Genomic DNA, 15,074 nt, shown 5'->3' with positions numbered 1-15,074 from the left:
ACTCTGTAGCCATCGCTGGGCCTTCCGTGTTCTTGACGCAGAAACGGAGGCCCGGAGGGTGTCAAGAATTTGCACGAGGCCACAGCGAGGCGGGAAGGAATGAGGAATTCGAACCCAGGCCCCAAGACCCACACCTGCTCTCCAGGTATGCAGCACAGAGGAATTCTCTGAGCCAGAAGGGGTCAGGGTGAGGGTCAGCCTACTCTGGGTGCAGCAGGGGGGGCCCTTTGTTGGGCGCCCCGAGCCCTCTGGCTTCTCCTTAGTCTTCTCCACTCACTCCTCACCCTGGACCACCACTTTGCTTCCTGGGTTGGGGGTAGCACTGAACTAGGGTGATTTGGGGTTTCCAGGTATGAGTGGAAAAGCATTCCGGGCAGAGGGCACAGCAAGGACAACAGCCTGGAGGGGAGAAGGAGCCTGGCAGGTTCTAAAACACCAAGAGAACCTGGTGGCCAGAGTCTAGTGTGTCACGAAGATGGTGGCCTCTTCCCAGGCCTAGAAGGGAAGATGGCTTTCTGGGGACACAGGAAACCACGAAAGATGGTGGTATTTTTCCTTCTTTCTCTCTTCTCTCTCTTTTCCCCCCAGATTTTATTTATTCGAGAGAGAGAGAGAATGAGCAGAGGCAGAGGAAGGAGAAGAGTCCGGCCGAGCAGCGAGTCCGAAGCGGGGCTCGATCCCACGATCCCGGGGACCATGACCTGAGCCGAAGGCAGAGGCTTAAGGGACGGAGCCACCCAGGCGCCCTAAAACTCCGGTATTTTCGTTGCCTTCACGTGTAATTCGATTATTCCCTTCTGTGCGGTATGAGGAGCCCTTGGATGTGGGAGGGTCGGACGTCGAAGGAAACAGACCACTGACCATCGGAAGGCTGGGTCCTGCCTCAGCCCTGCCCAGGCGCAAGTCCAGACTGCGGGGGAGCAAGCCGAGACTCGGGTAGGAGAAAGCAACCAGCAAGTCAGAGGCACAGGGCGGGCTGCGCGTGGGCCTCTCGGACCCTGAAACGGCGCCGGCTTCCGCGGTGCCTGCAAACGCGCACATGCCCGCTCTCACCACCCAGCACCGGGGGCCAGTCCCAGGAACTGAGACTCGACCTCCTCCGAGAGGCCGCGCGGGCGGGCACGCACACCTGACAATAAAACCGCAAAGCCCTCCCCCATCGCTCCTCCGGGACTAACGCCCCGAGAGTCCCACCTCTTTCATCGCCGGACCTCGCGGAGGAGGCGGGGCGGGGGCGGGGCCGCACCGCGAGTGGCCGCCGGTCACGCCAATCAAAGTGTCGCACCCTTCGATTGGCCACCGCTGTCCAGCCTTATCTTCCCGTCTCACGGTCCCGGCCTCCTTACGTCACGAATGCGTTGCTAACCCGCGTGCGCCTCCGCGCTGGAAGATAGTCCCGGCCCCTCCCCGCGCCCTAAGCCGGCGCCCCCTGCTCCCAGGCCACAGTTTCCACGAGACCCGCGCCGCTTCCCGCGGGCGCGCAGGAAGACGAGCCGCGCGGTCCGCGAGCGGGCGGCGGCGGAGGGATCCGCGGCGGCGCCGCCGGACGGCGCGCGGGGCGGGGCGGCGCGCGGGGCGGAGCCTGTTGGGGGCGGGGCGGCGCGCGGGGCGGGGGGCGGAACATGTCTCCCGCCGCAGGAAGATGAGGCAGCGGCGGCGGCCGCGGGCGTAGCGGGCCGGACCGAGCCCAGCGACGCGGGCGGCGGGCAGCGCGAGCTCCGCACACGCCGCCTCCGCCAGCGCCCCGGCCGCGCACGGGCCCCGCGGGGCGGGCCGCGGGGGGAAGGCCGGGCCACGCGCCGCCGCCGCCGCCGCCGCCCACGCGCGACCCTCGGGGGCCCGGCGCGACGCCCCTTTGTCCGGGGGGGGCCGTTCATGCCGCCGCCCCCCGCGCGCTGCGGGCCCGGCCGCGCCGAGCAGGTGAGCCCGCCGGACGCCGGCGCCCGCGGCTTTGTGCGAGGTCGGCCCGCCCCCTCCCCCCGCGGCCGCGGGCCGGGACCTCGGGGCGGGGGCGCCGTCCGGGGTGCGCCCCGCCGCGGCCCGGGCGTCATTGTTCTCCAACTTTCCGCGCCCCCCGCCCGCCGGGCCGCACTTGGCGAAACTTTGCGGCGCGGCGGGCGGGGCGCGGGCGCGGGCGCGGGCGGGGGCCCCTCCGCGGGCGCCGAGTTCGGAGGGGGCGGGGAGCGTCCTTTTGTCTGGCGGGGAAGGTGCGGCGGCGCGGCCCGCGGGCGCAGGTTGGGGCCGGCGGCGGGGGGGCCGGGGCGCGAACATCTGCTGCGCGTTAGCGCGGCCCCGGGCGGCGGCGGCGGCCGGCCGGCTTCAAAGGCTCCCGGGCCGCCGCCTGCCCCGGCCGCGGCGGGCGGGGGTGCGGGGGGGGGGGGTCCGGGGCGGCCGCTCGCAGCGCCGCCCCCTCCTTCCGCGGCGGGCGCCGGCCCCGGAGCCCTGCGACACCCCCGCGTCCCCCCTCCCCCGCCTCGGGCCGCCCCGGCGTCGGGCTCGGCCGCCCCGCCAGAAAGTGCGGTTCCGGGCCCCACGAAGTCAGCTTCGCACGCCCGCCGGGGGAGGGGCGCTGGCCCGGCCGCGGCCCCCGCCCCCGCCCCCCGGCCCGGGCTGGCCGAGCGAGCGGGGGCTCCTCGGGCCGGGCCCTGGGTCCCCCCGCGCCCCGCAGCCCCCGCGCGGGAGGGGGCCGCCGCCGCCGCGGAGCCCGGGCCCCGGCCGGAGGGTGCGCGCTCGGCTGCGCTCCGCCTCCCCGGGGGAAGGGGCGGCAGGTGAGCCTCCACCCGCGCTCGGGAACGGAGGCGCCTGCGGCCGGGCGGGGAAGCCCTGCTTCGGGGACTCCCCAACCCCAGCCCACCCGGAGCGGCGCGCGAGGGGTGTTTTCAAAGTTGCTCGAAAATAATTCCCGGATACATCGTGACAATAAAGCGAGCCGGGGGCGGCTGTTTCTGCGATCCGAGCTGGGTTGTTTTCTTTGCGGGGGGAGGGGGTGAGGGGTGGAGGGGAGCTTAGTGGGCAGGTCCCTGCGCGGGGCGCCCTCTCTTCCCTTCGGACTCGGGAAGACCGTTGAGCCTTTTTTACTGAAGCTTGTTTTTAGCTTTGAATTTTGGGGCGACCTGGTTTTCAACAGCCTGTGACAGCTGTTGGGGGGCGGGGGTCACGACATTTCCCGTGCGGTGGGGCCTGGGCTGCCGTCCCTCCTCCGTGGCGGTGGCACGCCTGGGGGGGCTGCTGTTGGGAAGGAGAGGTGGCGGGGAGAAGGGACCACTCCCACTCTGCATCCCGTTTGAAACGTGCAATCTGACTCCCTGGGGGTCTTGGAGGGCTTTAGGGAATGTGTATTTGCGGATCCCCCTCCAGTGTTCAAACTCCCTGAGGGCTCTGGGGAGAGGTCTCCAGGGGCCCAAAGCAGGGAGTCCTGGCAGCTCCGCCCCCACCCGCAGGGTCAGGAAGGGGCTCCTTCTGGGAAGACCCAAGCCCTCAGGGCCGGTGGAAGGGCTCTCATCTGCCCCCCGTCAGCCGCCATCACTCAAACCTCTTTGCTCTCTCCCCGTGTGCCCGTCCCCTTCTCTGCAGGGCCGTTTCTAGGCCTGAGGGGCCTCCTCTGGGCCCCGGAGGATGAACCAGCCACAGAGGATGGCGCCCGTGGGCACAGACAAGGAGCTCAGTGACCTCCTGGACTTCAGCATGGTAAGCTGGGGCCCCGCCTGGGTGCCAGCCTGCGTCCCCAGGCTTCCTGGGGCAGAAGCATCTGCCAGAAATACCCCAACAGCCCAGAGCCAGACCTCAGACTTGGTTGGCTAGAAGGGTCCTGGTGGGTAGGGGCTGGAGGATTTGGGGTGCAGTGGGGCACGTGGGCTGTGGGCTAGCAGTGGCCTTGGCCTCTTGATCTGGAAAGTGGATGTGATCAGGCTTTCGCGTTGGCGTGGGGGTAAGAAGGAGGAAGGAGAAAAAACCCACCCAGAGCCGAGATGATCAGTGTGGGGCAGAGAGCATGGCCAGCGAGGGTCCCCTCCTCAGTGACTCAGCCACACGGCGGCTGGCGTGACGGGTGGTCAGGAGCCAGGGGGCCCGGGCAAGGAGGCCGTGGCAGATCTCGGGAGTGTGGGCGTCCCCAGGCGGGTGGGAGCTGCCACTGTCCCTCCCGTGGCTCCAGGGGCCTTGCAGAGCGCGGCTCCCGCGCGGCTAGACAGGGCTCTCAGGAGGCGGCTGGCTCCTGGGCCTCAGGCAGCTCAGCCGGGCCGGGGGGTGGGAGCGGCAGCCTCAGTGTGCTCATCTGTACAGTGGGTCATCTGCCACCAGCGTGCGGTGGTCCATGTGCCTTCGGGGTGCCTGCGGCCTGCTACAAACACTTCCCCAAGTCCCGCTCTGGCTCCTCCGCCAAGAAGCGCTCTTGGGATCCGAAACGTTTGGGGGGAGGGTGCTTTCAGTCTGAAGTTCACCCCCCACCAGGAGGCGGCTCAGGCCACTGAGGCTTGTCGAAAACAAAAGTCCCCAAACCGAAACAATACCAGCCGTCCTGTGGAAAAACACAGCCCCCGGGACAGCGGGCTCCGGCTCCGGAAGGGCCACACTGGTATTTCTGAGCCATTTTTAAGCCCCGTTTTATTTTTGCTTCCCCGGTTGAGTAACCCAGAGTGCGGCTCACTTGTTTTCTTGTTAAACGGACAGGTCATGGGCTACTGAGCTGGAACAGATTGGGGCCGGGTGGGGGGGTGGCACCGGGTAGGGCCGGGCTGGGCCCCTTCCCTTCTTTTTGCGAAGAGCTTTGAACCCTCGATCCCCTGCGCCTTCTTTCTGGTGCGTCCGAACGTCTCCTCTGCCCCAACTGCAAACCCATTTCACAGATGAGGAAATAGAGGCCGAGGGGTGAGGTGCCCTGTGTCTTCTCTCAGGGCGCACCCAGAGCTGCATTTCCATTCACCGTTCTGGTCACGAGGAGGGAGGCCTGGTCCGGTCCCGGGGTGCCGAGAGCTTGGCCGCCCTGAGGAGAGACGCCTGGTCCGGTCCCGGGGTGCCGAGAGCTTGGCCGCCCCGAGGAGGGAGGCCTGGTCCGGTCCCGGGGTGCCGAGAGCTTGGCCGCCCCGAGGAGGGAGGCCTGGTCCGGTCCCGGGGTGCCGAGAGCTTGGCCGCCTCTGCCGTCCTTCCTTAGCGGCTCCCTCGCACCTGCCCCGGAGAAACCCGGTGCATTTGTTTTCTCATCAGCTTGGCGTGAGGCTGAGGAGGGCTCAGGAGGGGTAGCGCTCGCCGGGGCCCGGTTCCCGTGCAGGAGACGGCGCTGTCGGGACAGCGCAAGGGAACAGCTCGGCTGCGGTGCTACGGGCTGCCGGGCCCTGAATTCTCCGAGGGGGGAGAGGAGGCTCGTTGGGGCGCGGAGGGCACATGGGCTCTGTGCACGGGGGGCACCTGCAGGATTGGCTTTCAGTGTGCCATGTGGTCAGGGCCCTGGGTCTCTCTCGCAGAAGAGAAGGTGGGTGTTGCAGGGTACGAGCGGGCGTGTGGGGACTGACAGGGCCCAGTGCCCCTGGTGGCCGATGCCAGGTCAGCACAGCCCCTGGTACCCGAGGGCACAAAACAAAGACTTGGAATGCGGCCCTCCCACGCCCAGGGGCTTGGCTCCCGACCCCCAGGCCTGGGGTCCAGTGGCTTCTGGTTGCTCGGCCAGCCCCTCCCTCGGTGCAGGCCTCTGCTGCCCCCGTGGGCCAGGACCCCACGGGGGCGAGTAGGGCCCTGGGGAGGCTGGGCCAGTTGAGCGAGCACAGCCACGCCCCAAGCACGGGTGCAGACCCAGTAAGAACCTGCCTCCCGCCGGGCTCCCCGCCTCCCATGAGCCCCTGCTGCCTGGCCTGCCGCGGCCGGGTGAGCACGTGGCCTGTAGGACGGGGCGTGGGGACATGGCTCCCTGTCCTGGGACTGTCCCAGGGCTGGTGACGCTGCCCCAGGAGTGCCGCCCGCAGGGTCCGTGTCCTCAGTTGGGTGGTGGGGGGGCTGGGGGCGTCAGCAGCTCCTCAGGGAGCCCCCGGCCCCAATTGTAGCCACCCTAGCCGGAATCTAAGCCTGGACTCTGGGGGTAGGGCCCGGGTGTGTTTTGTTTTGTGTGGCAAAAGGGTTCGTTAGTGTTGGGTTTTCTTGGCTAATGCCGCGAAGCTGTTTAATCCTGAGGGGCTTAACACAGTGCGTTTGGGTAAACTGGGGGGGGGGGGGGTTGGTCCACACAGCACTCAGGATCAGGACGGCCTCCCGGTCACCTGTGGGGGGGTGGCACCGCCTTTCCCAGGTGCCTCCAGCTTCCTGGGGTTCCGGGCCGCCATTTCTCCTGAGGGGCAGGTGTGATGCGGGTCCCCAGGCAGCCGGGGAATACAGGACGTGGCACGTGGGGCCGCTTGACCCCGGTCAGCCTCCTCACATCCCAGCCGCCGGGCGGCCTGGCCTCTCTACAGCTGCCACTCAGGGTCCCGGGCGCGGGACGGGGGGTCTGGCCCTGCGAGGGGCTTGTGCACAGTCCCCCTGTTGCCGGCCCCCGGAGCAGTGCTCTAGTTTTTTAAAGCTGGAACTTAAGGAAAATGTCATTTGGCTTCTGTGCTCAGGTAGAAGTTTTCCAGGGCTGACAGCGGCTACTCGGCTGCGAACAGCAGAGTTGGTTCTTGTGTTACCACTTAAGTAAGTTGTGCACCCGGTGTGCGGCTCACACTCGTGTCCCCAAGATCAAGAGCCGCCCGTTCAGCAACGCTGCCGGCAGCGGGCTGGGCTCCCTTGCGTGCCGTGTGGCCCCTTCTCTGCTTTTCCTGTCTGGGGTCTCCCATGAGACGGGCCCCTAGGCAGAGCTGTGTCCTGACCCCACACTCCTCTCTCTCTCCCTACAGATGTTCCCCCTGCCAGCGGCCCACGGCAAGGGCCGGCCCACCTCCCTGGCCGGAGCCCAGTTTGGAGGCTCAGGTAGGACCCTGTGGCTCAGGGCAGCAGGTGGCTGGTCAGGCAGCAGGGCGGGGGGAGGGAGTCGCAAAACGGAGGTGGTTGTGGACCGTCTACAAGGAGGTGCTGTTTGAGCGGAGGCATGCGAGGGGTTCAGGGCGAGGGCACAGCCTGTGCGAGGGCCTGCAGCAGAGCCGGTGCGGGCGGGTTGGAGGAGCAGCGGAGGGAGTGCAGGTAGGGAGGGCAGGGGTGCCAGAAGGTCCTGCAGGGCCTGGGGGTCTTGGCTTTTACCCCGGGGGCGTGGGAGCCCCCCTCCGTGACTCTGGGATTTGGGACGGAAGGGTTTGTCTGGGAGTTGTGTATAAGTCCCCAGGGTATCTCGTGTGTTCTGGCTGGGGGAGGAGGGGGTTTTCAGGGGTGGGTTGTGTTCAGACACCCCCACAAGGGGAGGGACGTTGTGTCGTGTCCGCTCTCCTCCGCATGCCGGCTCCCCTGTGCCTGAGGAAGTGGCTGCAGGCGGACCGAGTCGTCTCTGAGCTGTGGAAATCCCCACAGGCCGTCCTGCTGCGTCCCCCATAAATACCTCCCAGGAGCTGGGGTGCTACCCTTTGCCTGGCTTGGGCAGAGGGTCAGGCCCAGGGGTCTCCTTGGAGGAGATAGCGCAGGCGTTCCCTGGTCTCCCCCGAGCGCCTGCCCCGGGGATCTTCCCTCCTCCGGTGCCCACTTGGGGCCGGCAGCCCGAGTCAAAGCCACAGCTCCTGGGGGAGGTGCCGTTCGCGGCCCTGCCCTGACCACTTGGGATGGGGACAGGGTGTGCTGGTTCCACCCTGGGAGGCCCCTGCTCTGGGTCTGCAGCCGGGGACTCCTCACCCAGATCCGTTGGAGTCGTCAGCACTAGCCCAAGCCTGGTGTGGCTGGGGACGTGGGACCGGGAACCCAAGGACCGGAGCTGAAGGGCCCCCCCAGGCAGGAGACACTGTGTCGCCTGAGTCACGTGGCAGGCCCGCGAGCCAGTTTCCTCATCTGTAAAAGGACACGTGTCTGCCGCCCGCCAGGAGCTTTAGCGAGCCCGCGGCCGTGAGGGCTTCGGAAGCTGGAGGTGGGCACGTCCTGGAGGAGCCCCCCTGGCCCTTCCGTGAGGTCGCAGTCTCGGGCGTGGGCTTGGCCCTTCATGGGTTCTCCCTGTTCTGAGCTCGCGTCCCCCACCCCCTTCTGCCTGGTGGGGCTGGTCCTCGGCAGGTGGGCCCCGGAAGCTCCCCCGGGGTCCTGGGCGCTCCTGGGCCCCGCCAGCCTTGCGCATCCTCCGGGCCGGCTGGCCTCACGCGTCCTGGTCTCCGTCCCGTCCCCGAGTCAGCCTGTTCTCTTCGTGCGAGCTCCCCGAGCGTGGGCCGCAGCTCTGCGGGCGGCGTGGGGGGTCTGCCTGGCCTTCCGCTCCAGTGGTGGGGTGTGGGACCCGGAACCGTGCACACCGGAGGTTTCCCGGTTTGCACCTGGGTCGGGGAGTGCTTCAGAGGACGAAGCTTTCTGGTGTGTGCGCTCTGGAGACCGTGAGACTCAGAGCCGGGTGACGGTGTGTCATCTGCCAGGGACTGTGGGGTCCGAGGCCACTGGACACCAGTCGCCACGCACAGACGGGCAGAGAGGACACGCGTCTCTGCAGCTTTCTCATTAGAAGTGCGAACAAAGGGCGTGCTAGGGGTGAAATCCCTCCGCTCGGGACTCCATCGACGACCCAGTCAGCCAGGGCTGGGCGGGGGTCCCGTGGAGGTCAGTCCCGCGAGCGTACCTCCCGGGCCCAGCGCCTTCTCTGGTGCAGGTTGTTGCGCGTCTCCTCCTGCTGGGTGGGTGACAAGGACTGTGCCATTCCTGGGGGCATTTAGGTCACTCATTGTGGGCGGACACCTTTTCAAAAGTTCGTTAGCCGTGAGGTCTGTTCTGATGAGTTTTCGTTACTGTCTTGAGCAAATGCACCCCTACTCCCGGCCCCTCTTTGGAGTTGACTGTCGTCTTTGGACTCGTCCTGGATTGCTAGGAAGAGACCCGTAGAAGGTGGTCAAGGGCACCCCTCCCCCAGCCGTGACCCGCACCCGTAGCCTGGGAGCCGACCTTGGTAGAGTCCAGATGTGGTTCAGATCTCCGTCCCGTGTGCACTCCGCACGGCTCGCGCTGCTTGTGTGTTGGGGGTCTACACGCTTGTCTCCCGGCCAGGGCGCCATCAGCGCGTGACCACGGTCCAGGTGCCGACCTGTCCCTGCCTGCCACCTCAGTCACACCCGCCTGCCGCCCTTCAGCCCGGCGGCCGCTGACCCAGTGTTCTGCAGCTCTGGCGTTTTGTCCGCTTGAGAACATTGAGGACACTGAAACCACGCGAGACCGCGGGACCTTCCGAGATGGGTTCCTCGCGCTGACCAGGGCTCTCGGGACGCCCGTCGCGGGTGTCGGCGGTGTCTTCCCGTGCTGTCGCCGCTCGCGCCGAGCTCCGCGTCCCAGGCACCGGCCCTGGGTCGTGAGGGTCCCGCGCCCTCACAGGCGGAGAGTGAGCGAGAGGATCATGCTGTCGCTCCTGACCGCTCGCTCCTGACCGTCGCGGCTAAGCCCGGGCTGCTCCGGCCGCGGCTCCTCCCCTCGGAAGGTCCTCGTCTGTTGTGATCTGTGCTGTGGCCTGTTTCCCGATTTCATTTGTGACTCACTAAAGATGAGGTTTTTAGTTAGTCCTGACGTTTCCTAGATGACACGTTTACGCTGTCGGACTTTCTGCTTGTGGCATCCTGGCCTTGGGGCCGCTCCGGAGAGCCCCCGGGAGTCCCGGGACGCTGCTCGTTCGGCGGCACAGGGGGGAGGCTCTCGAGGGCCGCTGCTGCCTATTACCCGAGGCCGAGGGGTGAGGAGGGGGTGGGAAGACACGGCGGAGGAGCCATCCCGGCGTGTGGGCGGCCGTTCCCGGCCGAGTGCGCGCGACGCGTTCTCCGGGGGGCTGCGCTGAGCTCTCGGCGCGGCTGGGAGCGGCCCGAAACCGGGGCTCGTGGGGACCCCGTCCTCGCTAGACACCCGTGTCCGTGAGAGGCCGCTCCCGCTGCGGTGGCCACCGGGGAAACCTCTTAACACGGGAGGAGAAGACACTTGAGTGCGAGCCGTACCCCGGGAGAACGGGGCCGTAGAATCAGGAAGGAAGGGCCAAAGACCAGAACACAGTAAGAACCCGAGCGCCGGGAGATGTCGGGATTCCTGGGTGCGTGTGACCGCGGACCGAATCGGAGCCGAGGGGTCCGGCCGAGCTGCACGGGGCGGGGCGGGGAGAGCGCCGGGAAGCAGCGTCCGCGTGACAACGGGGTGACAACGGGGTTGTGTCCGTACCCGCCTTGGGGTGGGGGCGTCTCCTGGGGTGCCAGGTGGCCGTGCCGTCCTGTCCTCTTCCCGCCTTTCTGCCTGCTCCGGCCTCGGCTCCCCGGGCCGGCGGCTGCGTGGCCTGTCCTGCTCCTGCCCGCACTGTCCTTCCACGGGGTCCCCCGCGCACGGGGTCCCCCCAGCCGTTCAGACTTGCGCTTCTGGGCTGTGGTCTGGGCGCAGGCTCACCTCGGCCCCGCCCTGGAGGCAGACCCTGTAGGGGTGCGTCAGGGTGTCTGCGCCGCTGACCTCGGGAGGAACCGTCTGTCTCCACCGCACGTTTCCTGAGGCCAGAACCCGGTTTTCCCTGTTTGTTCAGGTTCTTTGTCTTGACCTGTGTGGTTTCGAGGAGAAACTGTGGAAACTGAGGTTCAAGGCCTTTGGCTTTTCTACGGTTCCGTTCTGTTCTGTCCCGCAGCCTCCAGTGAGGATGCCGTGGTCCGGGGCCGTCTCCGTCCTGCCGGCCTCCTGACGTCCCTTCCCCGTTTGTGTTCGGCCCCTGGCTTGGTTCTCCAGCTGACCTGTCCAGCCGTCCTTGGGCCCCTCACCTCCCCTGTCCCATGCAGATGCCGTGTGCCTTTCTGCCGTGGCCGGGGTTTCCAGAACCTCCTGGGCTGGTCAGAACCGTCAGTAAGGCCAGCGTGGTCCTGCTGCCTTCCCAGCCCCCAGGGGAAACCAGCAGGACCAGCAGGACGCGCGTGGTCGCCTGGAGGTCCCTCCTGCCGTAGGTGTGCGTGTATCACACCCGGGGCCCTTCCCTCGGGTCCCACGTGGTGTCCCCCACACGCGTGGTCTCAGCTTTCCTTCGCTGCTGCACCCTGGCACTGTCCCCAAGACCGGCCCACTCCGGCCCGGCCTCTGCCCGTGGTCCCAAGTCGCGTGGCCAGGGGCTTCTGTGGGTGACCTCTGCACACTCTGGACCCGGTTCTGGGGAACGGTGTCTGGCATAGGGGACCCGGCCTGCCTCCCTGTTCACGTCCGAGCCCCTTCCTCCCTGCAGTGACGCGGCCTGTCGCGATTTTGTCTGCGCCTCTTTCTGACTCCGGCGTGGTCTGCGGAGAAAACCCTCGGTCGGGACACATGGTGACGTGGCCAGCGGGGGCTTCCGCGGCTTCCGGAGTCCCCTGTCCCTGTTTGTCGGGAGGCAGAGTCCACGCCTCGATTCTGCGTCTGGCGGCTGTCCCTCTCTGTTCTCTGTCCGAGGCTCTGCTGCCTCCATCTCTCTCGCGCTCATGGTCACTCCGGGGAACCGCGGAGCAGGCGTCCGGCCGCACCGGCGCGTTCACCCGGCTGCTCCTCTCTCCCCGGCTCCTGTCCAGCTTGTGGCGGTGGTTTGTGTTTGACCCTGGGCCGTGGGGCTGGTGTGCTTGCGGACCTCCGCTCAGGGCTGGTGTCGCGGGGCCCGTGTTTCTGTCCCATTGTGTTCTTGGGGGCCGTGGCCGTGGTCACGTAGCCGTCCATTGTGTTTTAGAGACACTTGATGCTTCTTTCTAAAGAGCGTTCTCCCTGAGTCATGTTCCTTCGGAGAGTCCTGATTCCTAGGAGGGGGCCAGCGTCTGTCCGTCTCGTGTTGTGGTCAAGAGTGCAGAGCTGCGGCCCCGAGGTGCTCCCTGCACACCCCCGAGGGCTTGTGTGTGCGGGGGGTGGGGTGCTGGGTTTCAGGACTCCCGGAGCTCAGGTCGGCGAGGCTGTCTCCGTCGGGCCTGTCCTCCGTGAAGCCCCCCCGCCCCGACTGGGCCCTGGACGTGGACGTCTGACTCCTTGCTCACGTCGCGTGCGTGTGCGCGTGGCCTCCCGAGGTGCCTGGCCACGGCCACCTGTACGCTTCCTCGCCGCCTCACGTGGGCCACATGTTTTCCCGAGCAGGTTTGGGGGGGTCCGTGCTGGTCCGCAGCCCTGCTGGGGGTTCTCTCGGGGTCTTAAGTAACGTGTGTGAACCTCCCGATGTGGCCTTCCCAGCCCCCAGGGGACGTCAGACGTCCCTTTCCTGCAGGAAAGCGGGGGGTGAGCCCCTTCCCTGCCTGACAGAGCGCCCTCGGGGAACGTTTCTCGGTGAGAGTCTGGGCGCAGTGGTTACGGGGGGCCGAGCAGGTGACCTGGCCTCCCCGCGGCCGCCGCTGCTCCGTGTGCGGATCGCCGTCCCAGGGTCCTGCTCCCTTCTTCGTCATCTCGCTCCTTTTCTCAGGTTGTCCGCGGGCTCGGCCCGGGGCCGTCAGCTGCGCAGGCTGTGGGGTTGGGCCAGGTCTGGGCTACACATCCTCTGGGAGCCCTGACCGTCCCCGCCGCGTGGGGGACGCCCTTGCCACGTGGCCGCTCTGCGCGCCGCTGCCGCGGTTGCTGCGCAAGTCTCCTGCGTGTCGGCGGGGCTGCCGCGCGGCTTACGTTTTCCGCTTTCTCTTGTTCTCTCAAGTCTCGTCTGCTCCCTTAAGGGGGCCGGTGGCTGCCGCCTCGGGGGGTCTGTTTGCGAGATACACCCCCGATCCGGGCCCCCCGTCCACGTTGGGCATCCCCGCGTGTCTCTGTCTTCTGTCCGTTCTTGCCCGGAAGCCCCGGGTTGGCTTCTGCGCTCACCTTGGGGCAGGTCCTCCCTTCCCCACCCTCGGCTTCCACACGGGCCCCCTTGAGCCTGAAATGGGTCGGGCGTCTTCCTGAAGTTCGCGGGAGGGAGGGGCCCTCCGCAGCGTAGCCCTGCAGCCCTGTTCCTCTGTGAGTTACCACGTGTGTGTGGGACCCGCCTGACGTGGGGCTGGCTCTGCCACCCGGGGAACCCCAGGTTGGGGGTCGTCCTACTCTTAAAGGGGGCGGGGTGGGGCCTCTCCTCACTTCCTCTTCCGTCTCCAGTCCACTTGCTCTCGGGTCGCATGGGGGCCCCTGCTTTCCTGCCCCCACGCTCGGGCGGATGTGCCCGGGTCCTGGGCCTGCCCGGCATCTGCCTCTTGCGTCCCGCTGGCGATGTTCTCTAACCCGCTTCTTTTTTCTTCTTTTTTTCTAAGTTTTTATTTATTTATTCGACAGGCAGAGATCACAAGTAGGCAGAGAGGCAGACAGAGAGAGAGAGGAGGAAGCAGGCTCCCTGCAGAGCAGAGAGCCCGATGTGGGGCTCGATCCCAGGACCCTGAGACCATGACCTGAGCCAGAGGCAGAGGCTTTAACCCACTGAGCCACCCGGGTGCTCCCTCTAACCTGCTTCTGACCCTTTTCACTGTTCTGGTCGCAGCCAGGTCTGGAGAACTTACTAAACTCTGAAGCTGTGCCCACCAGACAGGGAAGCGTTGTTGCGCGTGAACAGAAGACAAAGCATAAAGCACAGGGGCGGGGACGTGGGCTGGGTGGCCTGCGTGAGCCAGGGCTCAGGGCACGGCCTGGTGTGCCCCTGTGGGTTTTGAAATGGTACAGGAAGGTCAGCGTCGACCCCTGGGGCGCCTGGGAGGCTCCGCCGGATGAGCGTCTGACTCTGGTTTTGGCTCAGATCCTGATCTCGGAGTCGTGGGCTCGAGCCCCCCATCGGGATCCACAGTCAGCACGGCGTCTGCTCCAGTCTCTCTCAGCTCCGCCCTCCCTCAGATAAATCTTAAAAAAAAAAGTTAATCCTGAAGTCCCAGGAGGAGAGCCCCGCGTAGGAAGGGCTGCCCCCACGTCCACCCTGACGGTGACTGTGACCCTCCGCCAGACCTCTTGTGCCACCCCCGGCGGGGCTCCCTGACGCACGCCTGCCGTTTGGGGGCGGTTGACGGTGAGCAGGAAGAGCCAGAGAGAGCTGGTCTGCGTGGGGTCCGGCGGCCGCCCGGTGCACCGAGAGGAGGAAGGAGTGCCGTGAGCGTCCGCCCAGTGGTGGTTCTCCGACGCGTTCAGACACCGGCGGCTGCAGCGGTGGCTTCGTTTCGGTCGTTCACTTCTGGGCCCCCGCTGTCCGGCACAGCCACCATGGGCCACAGACGGTTGCCTGAGTTTACGTTTATTGAAAGTCACACCGAAGCGGAAGGTCCTTCTAGCTGCCACGTACTCTGGCCACGTCGATGACGCGTAGCCGCGCGAGGTGGGGACTGGGCCAGCAGGCAGTGTGACCCGCGGAAGCGCTCGTGGAGACGGGCCCGTGGGGCAGGTCCAGCGAGGGAGGGAGGCCCGGGCGTTGCCAAGGGTGTTTCTGGGGCGCCGGCCCTGCGTGGGCCATGCTGAGAAGACCCAGAGGACCCTGGGCTGGGAGGGCACGGGAAGGCGACAGCCCCCGGGGCGGGCGAGGAGTCTGCGGGTGCGGGTGCGGGGTCTGACGGTGCAGAGCTCGGGGTGTGTGTGGTGCGGGGCCGGAGGGGGTCCACTCCGGGGTTGGGGCTGGTCAGGGATGATTGGGGGGTGACGGGTGGTCGGCACCACGGGGGCTGCTGGGGGGCGGAGCCACGGTTTGTGGCAGGCGGGGCGGGGGGCCTTCTTTAAATTCCCTGGGTCTGGAGTGTGGGAGGAAACCCCACTTGGTGGGGGACGCTGCTGCAGGACGACGCAGGGAGGGCACGGGGTGGGCAGGGAGGGCCGGCTCTGACCGGCCGGCAGGGGGAAGGGGGGCAGGCCGCTCTGGGTGTCTAGCTGGGCACCTGGGGGAAGGTGCAGTCCTGGAGCCGGGCTCGTCACCACCTGGGCTTTGCCTGCCCCACGGTGTAAGCCCAGCCCTGGTCCCTGGTCCCTGGTCGGGGCTGCTTCCTACGGCGTTGCCAGCTTCAGGAGTCTTCCTTCCTCCTGGGGTTGGCCGAGCTGCTCCACAAGGGGCCTTGTTCGGGGAACGAGCGGGC

General features: G+C 67.3%; 1 protein-coding gene across 18 annotated transcripts in view; it reads left to right on the top strand.

The window, feature by feature from the left end:
- The first annotated feature begins 1,604 nt into the window (after positions 1-1,604).
- TCF3 (transcription factor 3) overlaps positions 1,605-15,074 on the top strand; it is a 30,799-nt gene continuing 17,329 nt past the window's right edge. For 12 of the 18 annotated variants that reach the window (XM_032358445.1, XM_032358437.1, XM_032358453.1 and 9 more), the window contains exons 1-2: positions 2,783-3,687; positions 6,861-6,933. In XM_032358445.1, the coding sequence (XP_032214336.1) occupies positions 3,616-3,687; positions 6,861-6,933 (145 nt within the window). In that variant the 5' untranslated portion in view covers positions 2,783-3,615. Of the gene's footprint in view, positions 1,921-2,782; positions 3,688-6,860; positions 6,934-15,074 lie in introns of those variants that run through there. The other 6 variants (XM_032358372.1, XM_032358350.1, XM_032358505.1 and 3 more) reach the window with 4 other exon arrangements.

The sequence above is a fragment of the Mustela erminea genome, chromosome 1 (genome assembly GCF_009829155.1).
Source record: "Mustela erminea isolate mMusErm1 chromosome 1, mMusErm1.Pri, whole genome shotgun sequence".
Lineage (NCBI taxonomy): Eukaryota > Metazoa > Chordata > Mammalia > Carnivora > Mustelidae > Mustela > Mustela erminea.
Note: the sequence above shows the minus strand (reverse complement) of the source record. Positions and strands in the feature narration are given on the sequence as shown.